At 41.8% G+C, this 26,123-nt stretch overlaps 1 protein-coding gene across 2 annotated transcripts in view; it reads left to right on the top strand.

Moving 5' to 3' along the window:
• The window catches only part of ARNTL2 (aryl hydrocarbon receptor nuclear translocator like 2), a 106,847-nt gene that overhangs the window by 52,231 nt on the left and 28,493 nt on the right, over positions 1-26,123 (top strand). For both annotated transcript variants that reach the window (XM_018048376.1, XM_018048377.1), the window contains 4 exons: positions 5,671-5,750; positions 7,464-7,556; positions 10,317-10,434; positions 11,191-11,334. In XM_018048376.1, coding sequence (XP_017903865.1) covers positions 5,671-5,750; positions 7,464-7,556; positions 10,317-10,434; positions 11,191-11,334 — 435 coding nt within the window. The remainder of the gene's footprint in view (positions 1-5,670; positions 5,751-7,463; positions 7,557-10,316; positions 10,435-11,190; positions 11,335-26,123) is intronic.

The raw sequence follows: 26,123 nt of genomic DNA, 5'->3' as shown, positions 1-26,123 counted from the left end.
TCTCCTGCATTGGCAGGCGGATTACCACTGAGCCAGGGAAGCCCTGAACTTGAATTTTAAATCAAAGTGTAATAAACATTCTGTGTACATGTGTAGTTAAAATCACATCTGGTTTGGGAACAAACCCCGTCCAACTCGAGGGACAGAACGATGGAAATAGACTGGGGTTTTAGAGACAAGAATGTTGGTGGCATAAATTCATTTTGATACAGTCTGAAGACCTGTCCGGTGAGTTTTCTGCAGACTGTAGAGGAGACTCTGAAGGTTCAGATTTGTAAAGATCTAAAAGATTATAGTGAAATCTTGCTCCAAAAGTATTAAAAAGGAATAAGCAAAGGAAGGCCAACAGTCTTATTTAGATCTCTGTCCTGAACTACATGCCAGCAAAAGGACAGTCTGTTTTAGGGAGAAGGAAGTTCTGTGGCCAGAACACAGATTTTGCCAAGTTGACTTAAAGTGGCTTAGAGGAGAGTGGTGTTACCTGGATTCCACGTGCAAACTGGAGCCCAGACCAAAAGGATCTTACTTCATAATGAACCAAAAAATCCTGACAGATCTACTCAGATTGGAGGAGGAAGGGACACCTACAAATTAGGAAGTAAAACTAGAGACAGCTATTACAGGGATAATTAATAGTAGTTTGTGCAAGTTGTGCTTTAAAGCACCTTCCTTAGATCTCTGCAGATGGTAGAAAACTGGCTTGTGCACTCCAGCCGAACACGAGTAGATCTGGAGAGCAGGCTGTGGGGAAAGCAAGTACAGCTCTCGATCCCTTCAGTACCGTATGCACAGCAGGCCTGGGGTTGGGGGACTGCCTGGCAGGCCTCCTTCTGGGAGCACGATTGGTGGTCTTTTGTTCATAACAGCCCATTGTGAAAGAAGATTCTCTTTTATTCACAACTAGGCCTTGCGTAAGTTGTGTGCAATATTTCTCTTAAATCTGTTAGCAATGAACATTAGCAGGTTCAACCGAGGTCATTTGATTGCAACCCTAAAATTACCCAACAGTTTTAACATTCACAGCGTTCTGAGGGAGGAGGACCTGAGGGAAAAGCTATGAATCAGCAACCTAATTCTTCAGGCATGCATTGAGCATCAGCTGAGTTCTTGTTCTGTGCTGGGGTTAGGCAAATGAAGGAGGCAAGATCTCTGTGCTGGGGGCGGGGGATGCATGGTGGATAAGGAAGATAGACCCAGGGAGAGATTATTAACACCTAGTGTGACCAATGATACATGGAAGTATGCATGGGATGCGCCGCAGGGCAAGCTCAGTAAGGAGGAGACACTGTCTAAATCCAGATGGGGTTCTTTGGAACAGAGCATACACAGACTTCATTACTGGTCCTTGTAAACTGAAGTGAGATGGTCTTATCCTCATCAGACATCCTGACCAGATCCTTAGTGCCACCCATGGATGAGATGACAGAGCAGCTGGGGCGGCATTCCAGTGCTCTGGCCAGAGTGTACCCCAATTCCATCCCCAAATGCCTAGATGCCATGAGAGGGTTGCATGTGGATGGTCCACAGATAATTACTCTGAAGACAGAGGATGTGAAATGACTTTTTTTCTCTACAGTCTACAGCAGTGCATCTCAAATTATCTGGGGAAAGGGCAAGTATTCCCCTACCCTATCCATTGTAAAATACAGCACAATTAATTAAGGGGAAAACGCTCATAGGCGGGTATGTCCCAACAGTTTTACCTTTCCATGTGTGTGTATGTTAGTCTCTCAGTCATGCTGGACTCTGCAACCACATGGACTGTAGCCTTCCAGGCTCCTCTGTCCATGGAATTCTCCAGGCAAGAATACTGGAGTGGGTAGCCTTCCCTCTCCCTGAGGCAGGTCCTCAGGGAGGTCCTTAAGCACAGTGTTTCTTGATGGTGGAGGTGGTGGTCCGAGGATGAGGAAGAAGAGTTGTTATTGTCCTATTGATCCTTATTATCCTTATCATTATAATGATCATTATCATCGTCATTATTATTGTCATATTGTCATTTTCAATGACGAAGAAGAACACAATAAAATAAAATGACAATAAATGACAATGAAGAACTTAGTAAGTCATCATGTTCCACATTTGTTTTTGCCACTAGAATCTGAGAATCAAATTTGTCACTGCCCGATGGCAGGAATACAGAATCGCACACCATTCATTGTTAGCTCAGTTCAGTTCAGTTCAGTCGCTCAGTCGTGTCCGACTCTTTGCGACCCCATGAATCGCAGCATGCCAGGCCTCCCTGTCCATCACCATCTCCTGGAGTTCACTCAGACTCACGTCCATCGAGTCCATGATGCCATCCAGCCATCTCATCCTCGGTCATCCCCTTCTCCTCCTGCCCCCAATCCCTCCCAGCATCAGAGTCTTTTCCAATGAGTCAACTCTTCGCATGAGGTGGCCAAAGTACTGGAGTTTCAGCTTTAGCATCATTCCTTCCAAAGAAATCCCAGGGCTGATCTCCTTCAGAATGGGCTGGTTATATCTCCTTGCAGTCCAAGGGACCCTCAGGAGTCTTCTCCAGCACTACAGTTCAAAAGCATCAATTCTTCGGCACTCAGCCTTCTTCACAGTCCAACTCTCACATCCATACATGACCACAGGAAAAACCATAGCCTTGACTAGACGGACCTTAGTCGGCAAAGTAATGTCTCTGCTTTTGAATATACTATCTAGGTTGGTCATAATTTTCTTCCAAGGAGTAAGCGTCTTTTAATTTCATAGCTGCAGTCACCATCTGCAGTGATTTTGGAGCCCCCCAAAATAAAGTCTGACACTGTTTCTACTGTTTCCCCATCTATTTCCCATGAAGTGATGGGACCGGATGCCATGATCTTCGTTTTCTGAATGTTGAGCTTTAAGCCAACTTTTTCACTCTCCTCTTTCTCACCCTAACTTCAGCTCTACACTGACTGCCCTCTGTTCCTCACTGGCATGTCCTCACGTCCTCACTCATCTATTTAGCCAGGGATCACCCACTCTGGCTGACTGACACTGACCAGGTTACCTCAGCACAATTCTGCCAACCTCGCTTCAAGCCAGCCTGCAAGTGTCACTGCCTTGCTCACACTGGTTTATTCCTGTGCCAGCCGGGCACTCAGGTCTGCATCTTTAGCCTTTTCTCAACTGCCTCCTACAAGTCTCCTGGGGACTGATAACAATAATAATAATTACAAGAAGTCATGTGGGGAGATTGCGTGAGGGCTTCCTAGAAGGTAGATTGTAAAAGAGCTTTATTTGCTTCTGTCAGGCCTTGTAAGGATGCTGCCAGTCTGAGAAGACGTTACCAAATCATTCTATGAGGATGTTTTATTTTCTAGTTTTGTTCTTTCTCCACCGCTAAGGTAATTGGTGGTGGTGATTTAGTCGCTAAGTCATGTCCAACTCTTTGCAACCTCATGGACTATAGCCTGCCAGGCTCCTCAGTTCATGGGATTTCCCAGGCAAGAATATTGGAGTGGGTTGCCATTTCCTTCTCCAAGGGGATCTTGCCAACCCAGGGCTCAAACCTGCTTCTCCTGCATTACAGGCACTTTCTTTACCATCTGAGCTACCAGGGAAGCCCCAGGTAATTGGTGAGTTTTGTCTGTAAATTCATCCAAAGGCCAGTTAATGGTTAACCTGTATCAGAGTGTTATCCCCATCTTTTTTTTTTTTTTTTTGGCAAAAACATCTTTCATTGGAGTTCCTAGGAGGGGGTTGCTGTTTAGGGAAACTGGGAAGTGTAAGGAAGGGAAATTTGATTTACTTTTGAATCACCCTTGCTTAGAGTTACCTGGGGACAGCACACCTGGGCTGGGTGAACAATCCTCTGCGCCCCCTTGTGGCCGTGGAGGGCTTTCCCGGTAAGGCTTGGTGGATGTCCTCCAAAGGTATTACTTTTAGTTCTTTCCTTACTCCTCTCGGGTCAAACTTTCACCTAACTTTGCCCTGATCATCGCGCTGGATGCAGCACAAGCTGGAATCAGATTGCTGGGAGAAACATCAATAACCTCAGATACACAGAGGACACCACCCTTATGGCAGAAAATGAGGAGGAATTGAAGAGCCTCTTGATGAAAGTGAAAGAGGAGACTGAAAAAACTGGCTTAAAACTCAACACTCAAACTAAGATCATGGCATCCAGTCTGATCACTTCATGGCAAATAAGTAGGGAAACAATGGAAACTGTGAGACTTTATTTTTAGGGGCTCCAAAATCACTGCAGATGGTGACTGCAGCCACGAAATTAGAAGACGCTTGCTCCTTGCTCTATGACAAACCTAGACAGCATTTTAAAAAGCAGAAACATTACTTGCCGACAAAGGTCTGTCTAGTCAAAGCTATGGTTTTTCCAGCTACTGGAAAAAAAGATTATAAAGAAAGATTATAAGAAAATTATAAAAGAGTATAAAGAAAAGTTGAGTGCCATAGAATTGATGTTTTTGAACTGTGGTGTTGGAGAAGACTCTTGAGTCCCTTGGACTATAACGAGATCAAACCAGTCCATTCTAGAGGAGATCAGCCTGGGTGTTCTTTGGAGGGAATGATGCTAAAGCTGAAACTCCAGTACTTTGGCCACCTGATGCAAAGAACTGAGTCATTGGAAAAGACCCTGTTGCTGGGAAAGACTGAAGGTGGGAAGAGAAGGGGATGACAGAGGATGAGATGGTTGGATGTTATCAGTGACTCGATGGACATGAGTTTGAGCAAGCTCTGGGAGTTGGTGAGGGACAGGGAAGCCTGGTGTGCTGCAGACTCTGGGGTTGCAAAGAGTCAGACATTACTGAGCAGCTAAACTTAACTGAACTGATCTGATTATTCCTTACCCTTTTCCAAGCTCTTCTGGTTACTTTAGAGACTTTTCTTTCAACATGATGAACTCTGTGAAAGGGCTTAAAATGAATGATTTCATTTATACTTCATACATTTTGTATACTGTCAGAAGTCTCCATATGGTCTTTAAAGGGTCATATAGAAAATCCTATGAATCCATAAAATTTGCTTAGAATTCAATAATCTCCTGAATTATTCAGGATAATTCATATGATCAGGTGGTTTTTTGTTTTTTTGAAAGAAGTATTTTTTATTATTTATTTGACTACCTCTGGTGTTAGTTGTAGCATGCGGGATCTTTGTACACTCTTTCGGTATTGTGCTTGGACTCTCTAGTTGTGGCACACAGACTCCAGAGCATTCAGGCTTCAGTAGTTGCAGCACATAAGTGGGCTTAGTTGCACCAAGGCATATGGGATCTTAGTTCCCCAACCAGGAACTGAACCCACATCTCCTGCATTGCAAGGCAGATTCCCTTAACCACTGGATCACCATATGATCAGTTTTAGGAAGCTAAGAGATTATAAAATAACCAGAGTCTTGAATATTGTTGTGTGTTATTATAATATTATAGATAATAATTGCATTTTTATCTCTTTTCAATATATAGCTTTTACTGTCCGTACATTTGTGTATAAAGGAATAAGTAGCTCTAAGAACTTATCTGAAAGCAAGAAATTGCAATCTAGTAACAAGAAAGAGACTATAGAAGAGATCTTAGAGTATGCTAGAAAAGAAAATACCATCATCCTTGTCATCACCAATAGCAGCCCCAGAATTGCTAATATTCACTCAGCATTTACTATATTTCCATCTCTACTTGATTTTCAGTTAACTATATGACTTCTTTATTTTTAGGTATGACAAGTTCTTACCCAGGAAATAATTACAGACCTTCATTCATTCACGATAATGAGCTCAGACACTTAATTCTTAAGGTAAGTAAAGAGATATGCTTGTCTAAGTTGTATTGTCCTTTCATTTTTGTCTGAATGGGAAGAAGATTGTCTTCTGTTCACTTCCTGTTGTAAATGTACAGGAATACATATTATGTCAAATTTCCTTTAAGATAAAAATTTAAGTTAAACAAGTAACTGTGTCCATTGTATCCGACTCTTTGCAACCCCCTGGATCATAGCCCGCTAGGTTCCTCTGTCCAAGTTCTCCAGGCAAGAATACTGGAGTGGGTTGCCATTCCCTCCTCCAGGGGATCTTCCCAATGTAGGGATGGAACCCAGATCTCCCCCATTGCAGGCTGATTCTTTACCATCTGAGGCACCAGGGAAGCCCATGTCTTATTAGTTTGAGCTAATGAATGTAGAGGCAGAGGATAGGCATATTCCAAAGCAGAGAGCATAGCTAGTCTTTAACGCTAAGCTCCTTATGCTTCCTGACATGCTCACCTTCCACACTGTAAGCTCTGTGCCCCTCTGTTACCCCCTCCTTCAAAGCCATCTATCTTGTACTCAATTCCTTCAGGATCCTGTCCTCTGCAGAGCCAGCCACTGCTTACTGAATGAATTGTTAGTCAGTGCTTTGCCGTTTCTGTCCTCATCTCTTCAAATGCACCAGATCCACTGGTCTAGAGGTTTATTTGATGTGGAAAATATGACCATGTCATTGGCTTATTCTGCCCCCAGGAGGCAGTATGTTTCTTGATCTTGTGCTGTTACTACTAGGCTTTATGCCTTAGTATAACTGAACAGAAAGATTTTATATACATTTGTCCTTGAATTTTTTTAAGAGCCCCTTTTTTATCTGAACAGCTGAATTCAAATATAGTATTGCTGATGCTTCCTTTATCCCAGTATGCACAGTCCTTCCGTTTCAACACATCCACAGGCAACTGTTATGGATGTGTTTTGATACATGTACAGAGTTTCTATATGAGTATAGAACTTGACACAGGTAATTTTTATATTATGAAATATTTCAATTTAATATTGCATTCCAGATGAAAAACATTAGTTTCGACTGGAGTTCAATTTGATGTTACCAATCTTTTTATATAATGAGAAATTTCTTAAAATTAACTTTACTAGCTCTTACAACCACTCTTTAGTTTTATTGCTACAGTAATTTTCTCAGAATCTGAATGTATATGTATGAGAGAGACAGAAAATCTTTTATTATTTAACTCCTTTTTTTGAGATAATTCACATACCATATGGTTTTTATTATATTCACAGTTATGCAATCATAATAAAAATGTAACTTTTATCATTTTTAAAGAACAATTTAAAATATTTATTTATTTGGCTGTACTGGGTCTTAGCTATGGTACATGTAATCTTTAGGTGAGGCATGAAAAGTCTTACTTCTGGCATGTGGGATCTGGTTCCCAGACTAGGGATCGAACCTGGGCCCTCTGCATTGGAAGCATGGACTCTTAGCCACTGGACCATCAGGAAACTCCCACAAGGCAATTTTAGAACATTATCATCACCTTCAAAGGAAACTCTACCCATTAACAATCAAATTAACTTGGTTTTGAATTGTTTACAATGTTCGTTAGAATTTAAACTGTGGGTAGGTTAATACATCAAGAAGAGCAAAAAAAATCTAATGTCTATAACTATATAAATCAGTGAACCACGTTTGCCTCAAGATCTTTTAGAATATTCACCTTGTATTATATTTTTAAATCCTAGACTGCAGAAGGCTTCCTATTTGTGGTTGGATGTGAAAGAGGAAAAATTCTCTTCGTTTCTAAATCGGTCTCCAAAATACTTAATTATGATCAGGTATCCAAAACTGAGCATATTTCTTACTATGTTTATTAAAAAAAAATAACACATATATTGAAGCTTCTGAACTCTTTCTTCCCCCTGGGTTGTGGGATTGGGTTCTGCTGAGTTAGAATTTCAAGAGAAATGAGAAGATATGTGGAAAAAGTGTGAATTTTTGTTACTGACAGGAGTGTTTATTTCATTTAGCAAGTTATTTCATTTTCTTGAACCTCAGCTTCTTCCTATGTAAAAAATGGAAATCATGATTATACCTGTTTTTCAGGATATAAACACATTAAGTAAGATATCATATTTGAGTGTTGGAAAAATATTAGTCACCCTTGCCTGTTTCCTCCAAGAGAGAGCATTAATATTTATCAAGCTATGTGCATTGCGAAACAGCTTTGGCTCTAGGCTCTGGCAACAAATTCTGAAATACATCCTTTATTTAACCAGCACTGTGATTGATTTGTCTCCTCATTTTTGAACACCATTTAATTTAAACTAGTTACTCAAAAAGTATAGGATTGAAACCAACAGAGAGAATAAACTAGTACTTGTGGTCTCCTTTAAAACAGAAATACAATAATATGTATATATTATAATATGTAATATATGTAAAGATAACAGCTTTGATCATAAATAACTTTCATCAATCTCAGCCTATTTTCTCCCCAAGACTTGAAAATATGGAGAGATGGAAGGCATTCATAGATAATGAGTTAAATAAAAGAAAGAGATTGTATGAGCCTGCATACAAAAGGAGTGATGACCGAAGGAATCATGCAGCTGACTTGATTATTATATTTTCTAATCAGAAATAGAGAACATCACTCACATAGGTACACACCAAGATACTTGACAATTGAAGGTAGCTCTTAAGTTCCAAATTAGTGGCACAGAGTCTAGTTCCTCTGGACACTGACTTTGCATTTCAGAGACCATGAGACTCACTGACTGCTCAGGAGGACTTTGGGATCTCCGTGGTACAGGGTCTTGTCCTCAGCTTTTCAGCTTCAGAAATCTGATCTGTCTGTATAGCAGAGATTGATACAACATTGTAAATCAACTATACGTCAATTAAAAAAAAAAGCTAATTTGCTCTGAAGCAGAGTTCTGGGCATAGACTTATATATTAGCCAATCACACAATAGACTGAAGTATAAATCAGATTGCTAGCTTTTTTTTTTTTTAAGTAGAGCTATCTAACTGCCTTAAAAAAAAGAAAAAAACTAGCAATCTGATTTATACATCAGTCTGTTGTTTTTCCAGTAGTCATGTGTGGGTGTAAGAGTTGGACTATAAAGAAATCTGAGCACTGAATAATTGATGTTTTTGAGCTGTGATGTTGGAGAAGACTCTTTATTACAAGGAGATCCAACCAGTCCATCCTAAAGGAAATCAGTCCTGAATATTCATTGGAAGGACTGATGCGGAAGCTGAAACTCCAATACTTTGGCCACCTGATGTGAAGAACTGACTCATTGGAAAAGACCTGATGCTGGGAAAGAGTGAAGGCAGGAGGAGAGGGGGAAAACAGAGGATGAGGTGGTTGGATGGCATCACCGACTCAATGCACATGAGTCTGAGCAAGCTCCAGGAGTTGGTGATGGACAGGGAGGCCTGGTGTGCTGCAGTCTCTGGGGTCGCAAAGAGTGGGACATGACTGAGTGACTGAACTATATGATCTAACTGCCAAGCACTCCAGGCCGCTTGGACCAGCTGGTCCAATTGTTCTGCCTTCCATAGGAATGTCTACTTGGGTAATAAATTCAGAAGAGAGTGATCACTGTGGGCTTCACATGTGAAGTAGAATGTCTGTCAGTTTAGAGCAGAGATGAGGAGGAAGACATTTCAGGTTTGGAGAGGGAATCTTGGAAGTTAGGGAGTAAAAGGCAATTAGCTAGCTTGGCCAGGGAACTGAATTTATAGAGAAGAGGTAGGGATTTCCAGGTGATGAGACCATGCAAACAAAGTCATGGGCCAAGGAACGCTCTGCATGTGGGGAGAAGTGAAATGCCAAGTAGGAGGTGTACCAAGTCGGGTTTGGTTTACCAATAGTATGGTAATTTTTTTAAGGCAGTATGGTAAATTTCTGAGTCACATCATGAGATCATAGGTATTCTGTGTCTTTTATATTATTCTGTAATATAATATTTTTACTTTTACCAATGAAAGTGAAAGTGAAAAGTGTCTAACTCATTGCGACCCCATGGCCTATACAGTCCATGGAATTCTCCAGGCCAGAATACTGGAGTGGGTAGCCTTTCCCTTTTCCAGGTAATCTTCCCAACCTAGGGATCAAACCCAGGTCTCCCTCATTGCAGGTGGATTCTTTACCAGCTGAGCTACAAGGAGCTACAAGAATACTGGAGTGGGTAGCCTATCCCTTCTCCAGCAGATCTTCCTGACCCAGGAATCAAACTGGGGTCTCCTGCATTGCAGGTGGATTCTTTACCAACTGAGTTACCCAGGAAGCCCACTCTTTTTTTCTTTACCACTTTTACCAATGATTAAGTTTAAATAAAATGTTAGTTATTAGGTGTGTGTATATGATTTATGTGTATCCGATTTTGGGTCTGTGTGTATGTACCTTTGTTTGGTCTACAAGTTTTACTCTGCTTTTAACACTAGGGTAACTTCACCCAGTGTAGTTGATATATCCAAGCTTAAGAAAAAGCCACTTTAACCAAAGAAACAGTATCATTTGTTTGTTTGAGGAAACATAGAAATAACATGACACTGATTTTAAATGAACTTCTGCCTTATAAATAGGCTAGTTTGATTGGACAAAGCTTATTTGACTTCTTACATCCAAAAGATGTTTCCAAAGTAAAGGAACAACTTTCTTCCTCTGATATTTCACCCAGAGAGAAGCTAAGAGATGCCAAAGGTAAGTACTCCTTTCAGCCTTCTTATCGTTTTATGGAAATATAATTCGTACTTAAAAGTATAGCAATAGAGTTTTTTGAAAAGTTAGCTAATTATAGTTTTATCAAGGGGAGAATTATTTAATCACTTTGTAATCATCAACCTCAGTTTTTAAAATATCACTATATAGAGAATGCATGTATCAAAGTAAATATATGAAGATACTTTTGGGAAAATGTGATTACTTCATATTCTCTAGCTTTCATATGCTAATAAAATCTTTATTGGAAAGTGTCATTTGGGATTAAAAAAAGTTGCTAGAGTTTTTTTATTATTTAGTTCTTTGCTAAGGGATAACTATTCTCTTTCTCAAATGTGTTAGGTCTTCTCAGTGTGAAACACCTTGTATAATTGTTCTTGGGAAGTATACATATTCTCTGTCTTTTCCAGAAATACTTCTTTTCTTTGAAACTGCTTATTGCCTAATAATTGTTTATTATATAAAATAATGACGTTTTATGCCACTGGTACTATTTTAGTTAAGTTTTTTCATGTAATTTTTATTTCATTGAAGTTATCTTTACTATCTACCCCCCTGGGGAAAAATATAAAGATAAATTGCAAGTGATTATAATATATTTTTTGGTGTGTTTCACTTTGGGGTTTGCTGTACAATGAGGTCAATAACCATAGATGACCAGAGCACATGAGGAAATACATTTTAAAATTATTTGAAAACATTTTCTTCCTATTCTCTTGCCTCCTTGCACTATGAAAGCTGCTTTGCAAGTTCACAGTAATTTCCACACAAGTAAGAGTCATGTGTATTCTGGCTCAAGACGATCTTTTTTCTGTCGAATCAAGAGCTGCAAAATCTCTGTCAAAGAAGAGCATGAATACTTACCCAACTCAAAGAGGAAAGGTATCATCTTTTTTTTTTGAGAGATTACTCTAATTTTATTGTTCATATAATTGCTTTTAATTTTTTTTCACATATTATAAAGTATTTTTTAAACTTTATTATTATTATTTACTTTACAATATTGTATTGGTTTTGCCATACATCAACATGAATCCACCATGGTGTACATGTGTTCCCAATCCTGAACCCCTCTCCCACCTTCCTCCCCCCGCCATCCCCCTGGGTCATCCCAGCACACCAGCCCCAAGCATTCTGCATCCTGCATCGAACATAGATTGGCGATTCGTTTCTTATATGATATTATACATGTTTCAGTGCCATCCTCCCAAATCATCCCACCCTCTCCCTCTCCCACAGAGTCCAGAAGTCTGTTCTATACATCTGTGTCTCTTTTGCTGTCTCGCATTCAGGGTTATCATTACCATCTTTCTAAATTCCATATATATGTGTTAGTATACTGTATTGGTGTTTTTCTTTCTGGCTTACTTCACTCTGTATAATAGGCTCCGGTTTCATCCACCTCATTAGAACTGATTCAAATGTATTCTTTTTAATGGCTGAGTAATACTCCATTGTGTATATGTACCACAGCTTTCTTAGCCATTCGTCTGCTGATGGACATTTAGGTTGCTTCCATGCCCTGGCTATTATAAACAGTGCTGCGACGAACATTGGGGTACATGTATCTCTTTCAATTCTGGTTTCCTCAGTGTGTATGCCCAGCAGTGGGATTGCTGGGTCATATGGCAGTTCTATTTGCAATTTTTTAAGGAGTCTCCACACTGTTCTCCATAGTGGCTCTACTAGTTTGCATTCCCACCAACAGTGTAAGAGAGTTCCCTTTTCTCCACACCCTCTCCAGCATTTATTGCTTGTAGACTTTTGGATCGCAACCATTCTGACTGGCATGAAATGGTACCTCATTGTGGTTTTGATTTGCATTTCTCTGATAACGAGTGATCTTGAGCATCTTTTCATGTGTTTGTTAGCCATCTGTATGTCTTCTTTGGAGAAATGTCTATTTAGTTCTTTGGCCCATTTTTTGATTGGGTCGTTTATTTTTCTGGAATTGAGCTGCAGGAGTTGCTTGTATATTTTTGAGATTAGTTGTTTGTCAGTTGCTTCATTTGCTATTATTTTCTCCCATTCAGAAGGCTGTCTTTTCACCTTGCTTATAGTTTCCTTTTTTGTGCAGAAGCTTTTAATTTTAACTAGGTCCCATTTGTTTATTTTTGCTTTTATTTCCAGTATTCTGGGAGGTGGGTCATAGAGGATCCTGCTGTGATTTATGTCGGAGAGTGAAATATCAAGTGATTTGATGCATGGATGTAAAATTAATGTCTTAATATTTTCTATATAAAAAAATAAGTTGTATGGTCAAGGTAGGCTATGGTTTTTCCAGTATTCATGTATGGATCTGAGAGTTGGACTTTAAAGAAAGCTGAGCACTGAAGAATTGATGCTTTTGAACTGTGGTTTTAGAGAAGACTCTTAAGAGTCCTTTGGACTGCAAAGAGATCCAGTAAGTCCATCCTAAAGGAAATCAGTCCTGAATGTTCATTGGAAGGACTGATGTTGAAGCTGAAACGCCAATACTTTGGCCACGTGATGCAAAGAACTGACTCACTGGAAATGACCCTGATGCTGGGAAAGATTGAAGGTGGGAGAAGGGGACGATAGAGGATGAGATGGTTGGATGGCATCACTGACTCAATGGACATGAGTTCAGGTAAACTCCGGGAGTTCGTGATAGACAGGGAGGCCTGGCATGCTGCAGTCTATGGGGTTGCAAAGAGTCACACGGCTGAGTGACTGAACTGAACTGTATGGTCAAGGCAAATACTGAGGTCAAAGGCATTCATTTATCCAATAATTATGGCACTGGTGAATCAATTCCACGTTGAGTAGATCCAGTTAGAAATGAATCACCTAATCTACACAGCAATCCATATGAGAGAAAGCATGGCAGCCCATGCAACCACCTCAACACAGCTGAAATCTCTGATGTTTGATGCAAGTTGTAACTTGAGTAGAGGCTAACACTGTCAAGATTTGTAAGTCTTTTAAGGATTGCCAAATTAGTTTATCTCTCCTTCTGGGAAGAGCAGATTTTCCACATGTACTTATTCAGTATTAATATTTCAGTCATCTCTTTGTCATGGTGCATGGCTAGTGCCCAGTATAGCCATTTAACTTCTGTAAAACCGGATCTCACCCCCTGGCCTAGCAGTTTACTCTTTGCTTCTAAACCTTGCAACTCCACAAGGTTGATTTTCAACCTGTCTCTTCTTTTTGAGAACCATTGCTTTAAACTCTAAGTATGAGATTCTCTGGGCTTCCCAGGTGGCTCAGCAGTAAAGAATTCGCCAGTAATGCAGGAGATGTGGGTTCAGTCTCTGGGTCAGGCAGATCCTCTGGAGTAGGAAATGGTAACCTACTCCTATCTTCTTGCCTGGAGAATCCCATGGGCAGCAGAGCATGGTGGGCTACAGGCCATAGGGTAGCCAAGAGTCAGACATAACTGAAGCGACCTAGCACACATGCACACATGGGCTAAATTGTGTCCCTAAAATTCATATGCTGAAGCCTGATGTGGTATTATTCAGGTAGGATCTTTGAGACATAATTAGATTTAGATGAAGTCATGAGGGTGGGGCCCTCATGCTATATTTAGCACCCTTCTAAGAGGGGAACCCAGAAGATTTGTAGTCTGTGAGCATACAGTGAGATGATAGCTGTCTGCAAGCCAGAAGTCAACTATGCTGCCATCCTGATCTCAGAACTCCAGGTTCCAGAACTGTGAGGAGATAAATTTCTGTTAAGCCACTCAGCCTGTAGTGCTTATTATGGGGGGCCCAGCTGACCAAGACAGCAAATAACTTGGATAATTTTCTCTATGGTAATTCTCCTAAGTATTTCTGAAAAGGCTCTGCAGTGGGAACCAAAGGAATCTGGGCTTTGCTGAAAATAAATGTATGTTTAGTAAATTGGCATATTACAGTTTATCTTGAAAAATGGAACTACAAGTCACAAATCAGTGGTAGGACTCTACCTTGTCTAGGCTTGTCCTATCTTTCACCTTGAATTTTCATTTCAGTTTTTGTCAAATTCTAGGACAGCACATGACTGAATATATACAGTTAGTCATTGATAATAGGGCTACCCTAGTACCTGAGGAGTAAAGAATCCACCTGCCAATGCAGGAGATGAGGGTTGGATCCCTAGATCTGGAAGAGCCCCTGGGGAAGGAAATGGCAACCCACTCTAGTATTCTTGCCTGGAGCATCCCAGGGACAGAGGAGCCTGATGGGCTGCCGTCTGTGGGGTCGCACAGAGTCAGACATGACTGAAGTGCCTTAGCAGCAGCAGCAGCAGAGATCATAAGCTATTCAGTCGCTCAGTTGTTTCTGATTCCCTGGACTGTAACACCCCAGGCTTCCCTGTCCTTCACTATCTCCTGGAGTTTGCTCAAACTCACATCCATTGAGTCGGTGATACTATCCAACCATCTTCTCCTGCTACCCTCATTCTTTCCCAGCATCAGGGTCTTTTCCAGTGAATCAGCCCTTCCTATCAGGTGGCCAAAGGATTGGAGCTTCAGCTTCAGTATCAGTCCTTCCAATTTATATTCAGAGTTGATCTCCTTTAGGATTGACTGGTTTGATCTCCTTGCTGTCCAAGGGACTCTCAAGAGTCTTCTCCAGCACCACAGTTCAAAAGCATCAACTCAGGCACTCAGCCTTCTTCATGGTCCAACTCTCACATCCATACAGGACTCCTGGAAAAACTATAGACTTGACTGTATGGACCTTTGTCTGCAAAGTGATGTCTCTGCTTTTTAATATGCTGTCTAGGTCTGTCATCGGAGAAGGCAATGGCACCCCACTCCAGTACTCTTGCCTGGAAAATCCCATGGATGGAGGAGCCTGGTGGGCTGCAGTCCATGGGGTCGCTAAGAGTCGGACATGACTGAGTGACTTCACTTTCACTTTTCACTTTCATACGCTGGAGAAGGCAATGGCAGCCCACTCCAGTGTTCTTGCCTGGAGAACCCCAGGGACGGGGGAGCCTGCTGGGCCTCGTCTATGGGGTCGCACAGAGTCAGACACGACTGAAGCGACTTAGCAGCAGTGGCAGCAGCAGCAGCAGGTCTGTCATAGCTTTCCTTCCAAGGAGCAAGCATATTTTAATTTCATAACTGCAGTCACTGTCCGCAGTGATTTTGGAGCCCAAGAAAATAAAATCTGCCACTGTTTCTACTTTTTCCCCCTCTATTTTCCATGAAGTGATGGGACTGGATGCCATGATCTTCGTTTTCTGAATGTTGAGTTTTAGGCCAGCTTTTCCACTCTCCTTTCACTTTCATCAAGAGGCTCTTTAGTTCCTCTTCCCTTTCTGCCATTAGGGTCATAAGAGTGGGGGCCTAATCCGATGTGGCTGGTGTCATCATAAGAAGAGGAGGAGACACCAGGGGTACACACACAAAGAGGAGGATACATGAGGAAACAGCAGGCCATCTACAAGCCAGAGGGAGGCCTTGGGAGAAACCAAACTTTCCAACACTTTGATCCAGGGCCTCTAGCCCCCAGAACTGTGAGAAAATGAATGTCTATTGTTTCAGTCACTCAGTCTGTGATATTTTATATGGCAGCCCAAGCAGACTGATAGAATGGCTGGAATAGTAGCACCACATGGGAATGAGGTGAGGATTACATGTGGCTAAGGCAGTGTTTGGTTCCTAGACAGTACTCAAAAAATGCAAGCTGTTATTTGTGGCTCAGAAGGAGGAGAAGGAAAATCAAAGAGCAAGAAGAGAATCAGTAATTATTTAAAATCTGTATGCCAAACACTTTGCATATGTAACCTACTTTCATTTGCAAACCATCCCAGTCATGCAAATAAGAAAACCTGAAGCCTGAAAAGATTCTGTAACTTGTTGGAAGTCGCACAGAAGGGGGCAGAATCAGGAATCCGGCCTTAAAATCTGTGTTCTTTACACTGTGCCATGCTACCAACTGGAGTAGCTTCCTAGATGCCAAAGGTTGTTAATGAAAGAGGTCCATTCTAGACGATTTCTGCAGCAGACACACAGCCAGGGGCCTGGCTCCTGCTCTAGGAATGTTTCCCTGCCCACACATGGACGTTTGTTCCCCTGCCAGGCTAGGCCACACAGAGGCCTGCAGTCAGAGTCAAACACCTTTTCAAAAAGGACTTTTTAATCTGCTCAAGTGCCTGACCAAGTATTTCACTTAACACTCCAGAGCTCTGCGCCAAAGGCATGAGCCCTGTTTGGCCTCAGGAACAGTGAGGGTGTGTTAACCATTAGATGGGCTCTTCCTCAGGGCTTCCCTGGTGGCTCAGATGATAAAGAATCTGCCTGCATTGCTGGAGACCCAGGTTCGATACCTGGGTTGGGAAAATCTACTGGAGAAGGGGCAACCCACTAGTATCTTGCCTGGAAAATTCCATGGACTGAGGAGCCTGGCAGGCTATAATCCATGGGGGTCACAATGAGTTAGACATGACTGATGACTAAGGTGACAAAGCATATGTCTTATTCTGATGGCGAGGCCCTGCCTCACTGGTAGAAGAGTTGAAAATTGGGGAGACTGGTGGCTCAGACAGTAAAGCCTCTGTCTACAATGCGGGAGACCTGGGTTTAAGCCCTGGGTTGGGGAGATCCCCTGGAGAAGGAAATGGCAATCCACTCCAGTACTATTGCCTGGAGAATCCCATGGACAGCGGAGCCTGGCAGGCTGCAGTCTATGGGGTCGCAAAGAGTCGGACACAACTGAGTGACTTCACTCCACTTCACTAGGTAGAGAGGTGTACAGACAGTTGCCTGGGTCAGGAGGAGGTAACTGCAGAATGTAATCCCGACTGGCCGCACGGATGGTGTCCCACTCTTGAGACACTTTTGTATTCTACTTTAACCAAAGGAAATGTCTGCCAAGTGAAACGATTAGATTTTACATAGTTGTCCAGTCTTGAAGTCACGTCTGACTCTTTGTGACCCCGTGGACTGCAGCACTCCAGGCTTCCCTGTCCTTCACTATCTCCTGGAGTTTGCTCAAATTCACACCCAATGAGTTGGTCATAACTATCTAACCATCTCATTCTCTGCCTCCCTCTTCTCCTTTTGCCTTCAATCTTGTGTAGAGTTGCTACTAAATTGTTTTTTTCCAATAATAATTAGCCAATGGAATTCACTGTGTTTTAAGACCACTCCCTGTTAATGAGAAAAGCCTATAGTTAGCAAAGGTGTTTTTCTTCCCTTTTACCATGACACATCAGTTACAGTTAAATTTTTTAATTATTGTTTAAAATTATTTTTGTAGAGCAGGTTGAGGTTTACAACACAATAGAGAGGGAGGTACAGAGGTTTCCCATATATCCCTCATCCCCACACATGTATAGCTTCCTCCACTATCAACTGAATCTTCCACCCAGAATGCTGTTGTACATATGGCATATGTGTATATATATATGGTACGTTGTCACATCATAGTCACCTGAAGCCCATTACTTTACCTTAGGGTTCAATCTTGGTCATTGTTGTCATACCATATAGAGTATTTTCACTGCCCTAAAAATTCTCTCTGTCTATCTATCTCTTCCAAACTACCTCTGGCAATCACTTATTTTTTATCTCATTATATTTTTGATGAGTTTTTGCCTTCATTATATTTAAATTTAAAAGAAGAGAGACTGGAAAGCAGCCCTTTTTAGGCTAATTGAAAATGAATTTAAGGTTTATGGAAAGGCAAGATTGGCCATGAGTCACTCAAGTGACTGTTCTCTCTGATTTTGTGGATATTTGAGATTTTCCACAATAAAAAGTCTTTTTAAAAAACATGATTGGCATTAAAAACCTTATTTTGACCCTAATTGTAACATGAATGCCATGCCTTCAAACTTTGAAAAAGCTTTTAAGACAAGGATAAGATTACTCATGTACCTCCACTTGTGAAATCAAAGGCTGCTAGGGATGAATGATTGTTACCAAATAGCTTAGATATTCCTTAAATTTATCTTGGTAAGAATGTCAGTAATCCATTGGCTTCTTCTGCAAGTGTGGCAGTTATCAGAACCCCACACCATCCTCTCATGCCCCTTGGCTTCCACTGTCCAGCACTCGTGACTCTCTACTTGACCTCTTTCTCTGGTCCTTAGAGACAGTTCTGCCTGTATCAGCAAGAGGCGGGCTTCCACTCCTGGTGGGGCAGTGCTGCCTGGGAGCATCCCCTCTCCACTGACTGAGGGCAGCTGATATATAAATACTGGTATCTTAGTGATGAACAGTTAAGGGTGCCACCGGATTCATGGTCTCTGAAAGAGATTTCACTTAGGACCAAAGACAGTCTCAGTCACTCAGAGCTTTGTGTCGATTTTATTTAAAGTGAAAGTGACAAAAAAAAAAACCTTCTGACATCTGATAGACATCAGAAAGGGGTAGGAGAGTACCTGCCTCACTAATTTAAGTGAGACCTTATATACTTCTCAAGTAGCTGCTGTGAATAGATTAAAAAATACCTCAAGGCTGTGAGAATTTTGCCCAGACCCTTTGCCATAACATACATCCTGGAATGACATCAGCATGAGATTAGCCAGAAGGAACAGGTTAATCCAGAGCTCAAGGCTATGGAAGTTTTTACCCAGACCTTCTCCTATAACATACATCCAAATCTCAAAAAAAAAAAAAAAAAAAAGTCCTTGAACAAGAGATATTGCTGCCTATGAACAAAATCTTGTCTAAGGCAAAAGAATGTAAAAAAGAATGTTTACATCCTCCTTGAAGAGGCCTTAGGCTTGGACTCCTTATCAACCTGCCTAAGTTAACTCTCAATATTCTTACTCTCCTATTCCTTGAGGCACTTCAGGCCACATAACTCCGAGGTTTTTATTCTCCATTTTTCTCCCAGATGGTGACTGCAGCCATGGAATTAAAAGATGCTTCTGTGTGGATCACAATAAACTGTGGAAAATTCTTCAAGAGATGGGAATACCAGACCACCTGATCTGCCTCTTGAGAAACCTGTATGCAGGTCAGGAAGCAACAGTTAGAACTGGACATGGAACAACAGACTGGTTCCAAATAGGAAAAGGAGTACGTCAAGGCTGTATATTGTCACTCTGCTTATTTAACTTATTTGCAGAGTACATTATGAGAAACGCTGGACTGGAAGAAACACAAGCTGGAATCAAGATTGCTGGGAGAAATGTCTATAACCTCAGATATGCAGATGACACCACCCTTATGGCAGAAAGTGAAGAGGAACTAAAAAACCTCTTGATGAAAGTGAAAGTGGAGAGTGAAAAAGTTGGCCTAAAGCTCAACATTCAGAAAACGAAGATCATGGCATCCGGTCCCATCACTTCATGGGAAATAGATGGGGAAACAGTAGAAATAGTGTCAGACTTTACTTTTTTTGGTTCTAAAATTACTGCAGATGGTAATTGTAGCCATGAAATTAAAAGACGCTTACTCCTTGGAAGAAAAGTTATGACCAACCTAGATAGCATACTCAAAAGCAGAGACATTACTTCGCTGACTAAGGTCTGTCTAGTCAAGGCTATGGTTTTTCCAGTGGTCATGTATGGATGTGAGAGTTGGACTGTGAAGAAGGCTGAGCACTGAAGAATTGATGCTTTTGAACTGTGGTGTTGGAGAAGACTCTTGAAAGTCCCTTGGACTGCAAGGAGATCCAACCAGTCCATTCTGAAGGAGATCAGCCCTGGGATTTCTTTGGAAGGAATGATGCTAAAGCTGAAGCTCCAGTACTTTGGCCACCTCATGCGAAGAGTTGACTCATTGGAAAAGTCTCTGATGCTGGGAGGGATTAGGGGCAGGAGGAGAAGCGGATGACAGAGGATGAGATGGCTGGATGCCATCACTGACTCAATGGATGTGAGTCTGAGTGAACTCCGGGAGTTGGTGATGGACAGGGAGGCCTGGCATGCTGCTACTCATGGGGTCGCAAAGAGTCGGACACGGCTGAGCGACTGAACTGAACTACTCCTTGGAAAGAAAGTTGTGACCAACCTAGACAGCATATTAAAAACCAGAGACATTACTTTGCTGACTAAGGTCCATCTAGTCAAGACTATGGTTTTTCCAGTGGTCATGTATGGATGTGAGAGTTGGACTGTGAAGAAAGCTGAGCACTGAAGGATTGATGCTTTTGAACTGTGGTGTTGGAGAAGACTCTTGAGAGTCCCTTGGACTGCAAGGAGATCCATCCTGTCCATCCTAAAGGAGATCACTCCTGGGTGTTCATTGGAATGACTGATGTTGAAGCTGAAACTCCAATACTTTGGCTACCTGATGCGAAGAGCTGACTCATTTGAAAAGACCCTGATGCTGGGAAAGATTGAGGGCAGGAGGAGAAGGTGACGACAGAGGATGAGATGGTTGGATGTCATCACTGGCTTGATGGACATGGGTTTGGGTGGACTCTGGGAGTTAGTGATAGACAGGGAAGCCTGGCATGCTGCAGTTCATGGGGTCTCAAAGAGTCAGACACCACTGAGCGACTGAACTGAACTTTCTCCCAGAATGCCCCAACAGATTAAACTTCAGTTTTCTCAAAGTGGCAACCTGTTGGAAAATGGATCTATTATTAGTTTCTTTGTCTTCCCTGTCTTACTTCCTCGACGGAGCTCCCTAGGAGCACCTCCCAAACATAATTCTTGCACTTGAATCCTTGTCTCAGGATCACCTTCTGTGAGAATTCAAACTAAGCCAGCAAGATATCAAGTTGAGAGACCCAGTCCGCAACTTGTGGAAGAAAACATTCATAAAGGATTTTGAGTCCTTTTGAAAGGATTTTGAAAGGCTGTCCTGTGGGTTATATCAGTGCTTGGATTTTTTTTTTTTAATCATGGAGTAGATTGCATATGAATCTACCTTGTGGAGCTAATGTAAATAATTAGTTTGGTAAGGATTGAGGCCCATGATCCCAATATTTAGGTAAAAGTAAAGAATTTGGGGGATAAAAGTGTTTTTTAATGGATTTTTAAAAACTTTAGATAATTGATCAAATGGATCAGATTCCATCAGTAGATGAAATTACACAATCCCTACTAGAAATCTGCCAACTGAATGAATGTTCAAGGTGGGAAATGAGGAACAGGGTAAGTTAGATATTGTTGGTAACCCTGTTAAGAGAACTGAAGTCAAAGGCTACGTTCTGTAGGATGAGATTCCATACATTAATATAAAACTTTCCAGTCTGTATTTTCAGTTGAGCCTGGAATAGGAAATGGCAACCCAATCCAGTATTCTTGCCTGGAAAATCCCATGGACAGACAAACCTGGCAGGCCCAATTTCATGGGGTCACAAAGAGTCAGACACAACTTAGTGCACATGCACACAGAATATTTTTAGTTAGTATCCCTTGTAAATTTGCAAGAAATCAGAAATATTTAACTCAGTGTATAAGCCTTTTCCTTTTTCATATTTATTTATTTATTTGGCTGCACCAGGGGTTAGTTGCTTCCAGCTTGTGGGATCTAGTTCCCTGACCAGGAATTGGACCCAGGCCTCCAGGATTGGGAGCACTAAATCTTATCCACTGGACCACCAGGGAAGTCCCTATAAGCTTTTTTTTAAGTTTTTTTTTTTTTTTTTTTTTGTCTTGAGGTAACTTTGGTTTATAACATTATGTAAGCTTCATGTGTACAGCTTTGTATTTCTAGCTCCGTATACATTACAGTGTGCTCACCACTAAGATTTAGTTTCATCCTTCACCATACAATTGATTTGCCTTTACTAAGTTTGTCCTCCCCTCCTCCCCTTCCCCTCTGGTAACTACTGCTCTGTTCTCTTTATCTATATGTTTGTTTTTGGTTGATTTGGTTTGTACAATTTATTTTGCTTTTTGTTTCCATATTCCAAATATGAGTGAAATTATATGGTGTTTGTCTTTCTCTGTCTGACTCAGCATAATACACTCAGGGTCCACCCACGTTGTCACAAGCGTAAGCCTTTTTACTTTTTATTTTATTTTTCAAATTCTTGGCTGCACTGCACGGCATGTGGGATCTTAGTTTCCTGACCAGGGATCAAACCTGTGCTCCCAGCATTGGAAGGTAGAGTCTTAACCAGTGAACTGCTGGGGAAGCCCAGCCTTTTTATTTTTGACTGTGATCCAGTTTTGTTAGTATAAATGAAAACTGTATTTATGCTAATTTTTAATTCCTTTAAGGTGTCTTGATATTGGGTGAGGTAAAGGGAGGAGCCCAGATTTTTTATTTAACTATCTGGGTTGATTGTGGTGCCATAAAGCAGGATAGGGAAGAAGTGATTAAGACTTGGTTTAGGGTTGAAAGTTGGAGAAGGAAATGGCAACCCACTCCAGTGTTCTTACCTGGAGAATCCCAGGGAGGGCGGAGCCTGTTGGGCTGCTGTCTATGGGGTCGCACAGAGTCGGACACAACTGAAGCAACTTAGCAGCAGCAGCAGCAGCAGGGTTGAAAGAGATAACAACTTGTAATTTAAGACATCTGTGGGTCATGGAGAGTGCTGATGTCTGTTAAGTGTTGAATACAAGGTCCTTTGGCTCAGATGGGAAATACTCTGCCTGCAATGCAGGAGACCTGGGTTCCATCCCTGGGTCAGGAAGATCCCCCAGAGAAGGAGGCTACCCACTCTAGTGTTCTTGCCTGGAGAATTCCATGGACAGAGGAACGTGGAGGGCTTCAGACCACAGAATCACAAAGAGTTGGACATGACTGAGCACCTAACTAACACTGTGTAGGGCTTACAAGAGCTAAACTGTCTGTTCCCTGCTTTATTCTCCAGACACTCCCCCATGACAGAGGGTGCCCCAGCCACTTCTGACTGCTCACTCTTGACTCTGTTTGCACTGGCTGTTCCCTCTTGGAACACCTTTATATAGCCCTCCCTCTCCATCACTCAGGCTCCTGTTTGAATACCTGCTGTGACAGCACTCACTTCCATCAAATAGCACCAGAACAGTGGTTCAGAGAGGGAGTTTGGGAGGCAGCCTGTCTGGAGGTAAACCCCAAGCTCCACCCTCCCCTGCTGTAACCTTGGCAGTAACTCTCAGTTCTCTAAGATGGTGGAGATGGTATTAGAACCTCTCACAGAACTATTGTTTTTGTTGTTCAGTCACTCAGTCAAGTCTGACTCTTTGCGAGCCTATGGACTGAGGCACTCCAGGCTTCCCTGTCCTTCACTGTCTCTCAGAGTTTGATCAGACTCATGTCCATTGAGTCAATGACGCCAGGCAACCATCTCATCCTCTGTCACCCCCTTCTCTTCCTGCCCTCAGTCTTTCCCAGCATCAGCGTCTTTTTCAATGAGTTGGCTCTTCATATCAGGTAGCCAAAGTATTGGAACTTCAGCTTCAGCATTAGTCCTTCCAGTGAATATTCAAGGTTGATTTTCTTTAGGATTGACTGGTTTGATCTCCTTGCTGTTCATGGGACTCCCTAGAGTCTTCAGCACCACAGTTTGAAAGCATCAGTTCTTTGGTGCTCAGCCTTCTTTATGGTCCAACTCTCATACCCGTACATGACTACTAAAAAACCATAGCTTTGGCTAAACAGACCTTTGCCTACAAAGTGATGTCTCTGCTTTTTAATATGCCGTCTAGGTTGTCATAGCTTTTCTTCCAAGGAGCAAGCATCTTTTAATTAAGAAGATTAAATGAATTATACCAAGAACTTACAGCACGGCACATAAACTGTTCTTTATACCTCTTCTATTACTATTCAGTTCAGTTCAGTTGCTCAGTCGTGTCCGACTCTTTGCAACCCTATGAATCACAGCACGCCAGGCCTCCCTGTCCATCACCAACTCCCGGAGTTCACTCAAACTCATGTCCATTGAGTTGGTGATGCCATCCTATTACTATTAGTTGCTCTCTTAATCAGTTCAGTTCAGTTCAGTTCAGTCAATCAGTCATGTCTGACTCTTTGTGACCCCATGAATTGCAGCACGCCAGGCCTCCCTGTCCATTACCATCTCCCAGAATTCACTCAGACTCACGTCCATCGAGTCCATGATGCCATCCAGCCATCTCATCCTCTGTCATTCCCTTCTTCTCCTGCCCCCAATCCCTCCCAGCATCAGAGTCTTTTCCAATGAGTCAACTCTTCGCATGAGCTGGCCAAAGTACTGGAGTTTCAGCTTTAGCATCATTCCCTCCAAAGAAATCCCAGGGTTGATCTCCTTCAGAATGGACTGTTTGGATCTCCTTGCAGTCCAAGGGACCCTCAAGAGTCTTCTCCAACACCACAGTTCAAAAGCATCAGTTCTTCGGCGCTCAGCCTTCTTCACAGTCCAACTCTCACATCCATACATGACCACAGGAAAAACCATAGCCTTGACTAGATGGACCTTAGTCGGCAAAGTAATGTCCCTGCTTTTGAATATGCTATCTAGGTTGCTAATAACTTTTCTTCCAAGGAGTAAGCGTCTTTTAATTTCATGGCTGTAGTCACCATCTGCAGTGATTTTGGAGCCCAAAAAAATAAAGTCTGACCCTGTTTCCACTGTTTCCCCATTTATTTGCCATGAAGTGATGAGACCGGATGCCATGATCTTTATTTTCTGAATGTTGATCTTTAAACCAACTTTTTCACTCTCCTCTTTCACTCTCATCAAGAGGCTTTTTAGCTCCTCTTCACTTTGTGCCATAAGGGTGGTGTCATCTGCATATCTGAAGTTCTTGATATTTCTCCCGGCAATCTTGATTCCAGCTTGTGCTTCTTCCAATCCAGCATTTCTCATGATGTACTCTGCATATAAGTTAAATAAGCAGGGTGACAATATACAGCCTTGACGTACACCTTTTCCTATTTGGAACCAGTCTGTTGTTCCATGTCCAGTTCTAACTGTTGCTTCTTGACCTGCATACAGATTTCTCAAGAGGCAGGTTAGATGGTCTGGCATTCCCATCTCTTGAAGAATTTTCCACAGTTTATTGTGATCCACACAGTCAAAGGCTTTGGCATAGTCAATAAAGCAGAAATAGATATTTTTCTGGAACTCTCTTGCTATTTCCATGATCCAGGAAATGTTGGCAATTTGATCTCTGTTTCCTCTGCCTTTTCTGAAACCAGCTTGAACATCAGGAAGTTCACAGTTCATGTATTGCTGAACCCTGGCTTGGAGAATTTTGAGCATTACTTTACTAGCATGTGAGATGAGTGCAATTGTGTGGTAGTTTGAGCATTCTTTGGTGTTGCCTTTCTTTGGAATTGGAATGAAAACTGACCTTTTCCAGTCCTCTGGCCACTGCTGAGTTTTCCAAATTTGCTGGCATATTGAGTGGAGCACTTTCACAGCATCATCTTTCAGGATTTGAAATAGCTCAACTGGAATTCCATCACCTCCACTAGCTTTGTTCATAGTGATGCTTTCTAAGGCCCCTTGACTTCATATTCCAGGATGTCTGGCTCTAGATGAGTGATCACATCATCATGATTATCTGGGTCATGAAGATCTTTTTTGTACAGTTCTTCCATGTATTCTTGCAATCTCTTCTTAATATCTTCTGTTTCTGTTATGTCTATACCATTTCTGTCCTTTATCGAGCCCATCTTTGCACGAAATGTTCCCTTGGTATCTCTAATTTTCTTGAAGAGATCTCTAGTCTTTCCCATTCTGTTGTTCTCCTCTATTTCTTTGCATTGATCACTGAAGAAGGCTTTCTTATTTCTCCTTGCTATTCTTTGGAACTCTGCATTCAGATGCTTATATCTTTCCTTTTCTCCTTTGCTTTTTGCCCCTCTCCTTTTCACAGCTATTTGTAAGGCC

Source organism: Capra hircus, chromosome 5, assembly GCF_001704415.2.
Source record: "Capra hircus breed San Clemente chromosome 5, ASM170441v1, whole genome shotgun sequence".
In the NCBI taxonomy this organism is placed as follows: Eukaryota; Metazoa; Chordata; class Mammalia; order Artiodactyla; family Bovidae; genus Capra; species Capra hircus.
The sequence above is the reverse complement of the archived record's forward strand: the minus strand, read 5'-3'. Positions and strand labels throughout refer to the sequence as shown.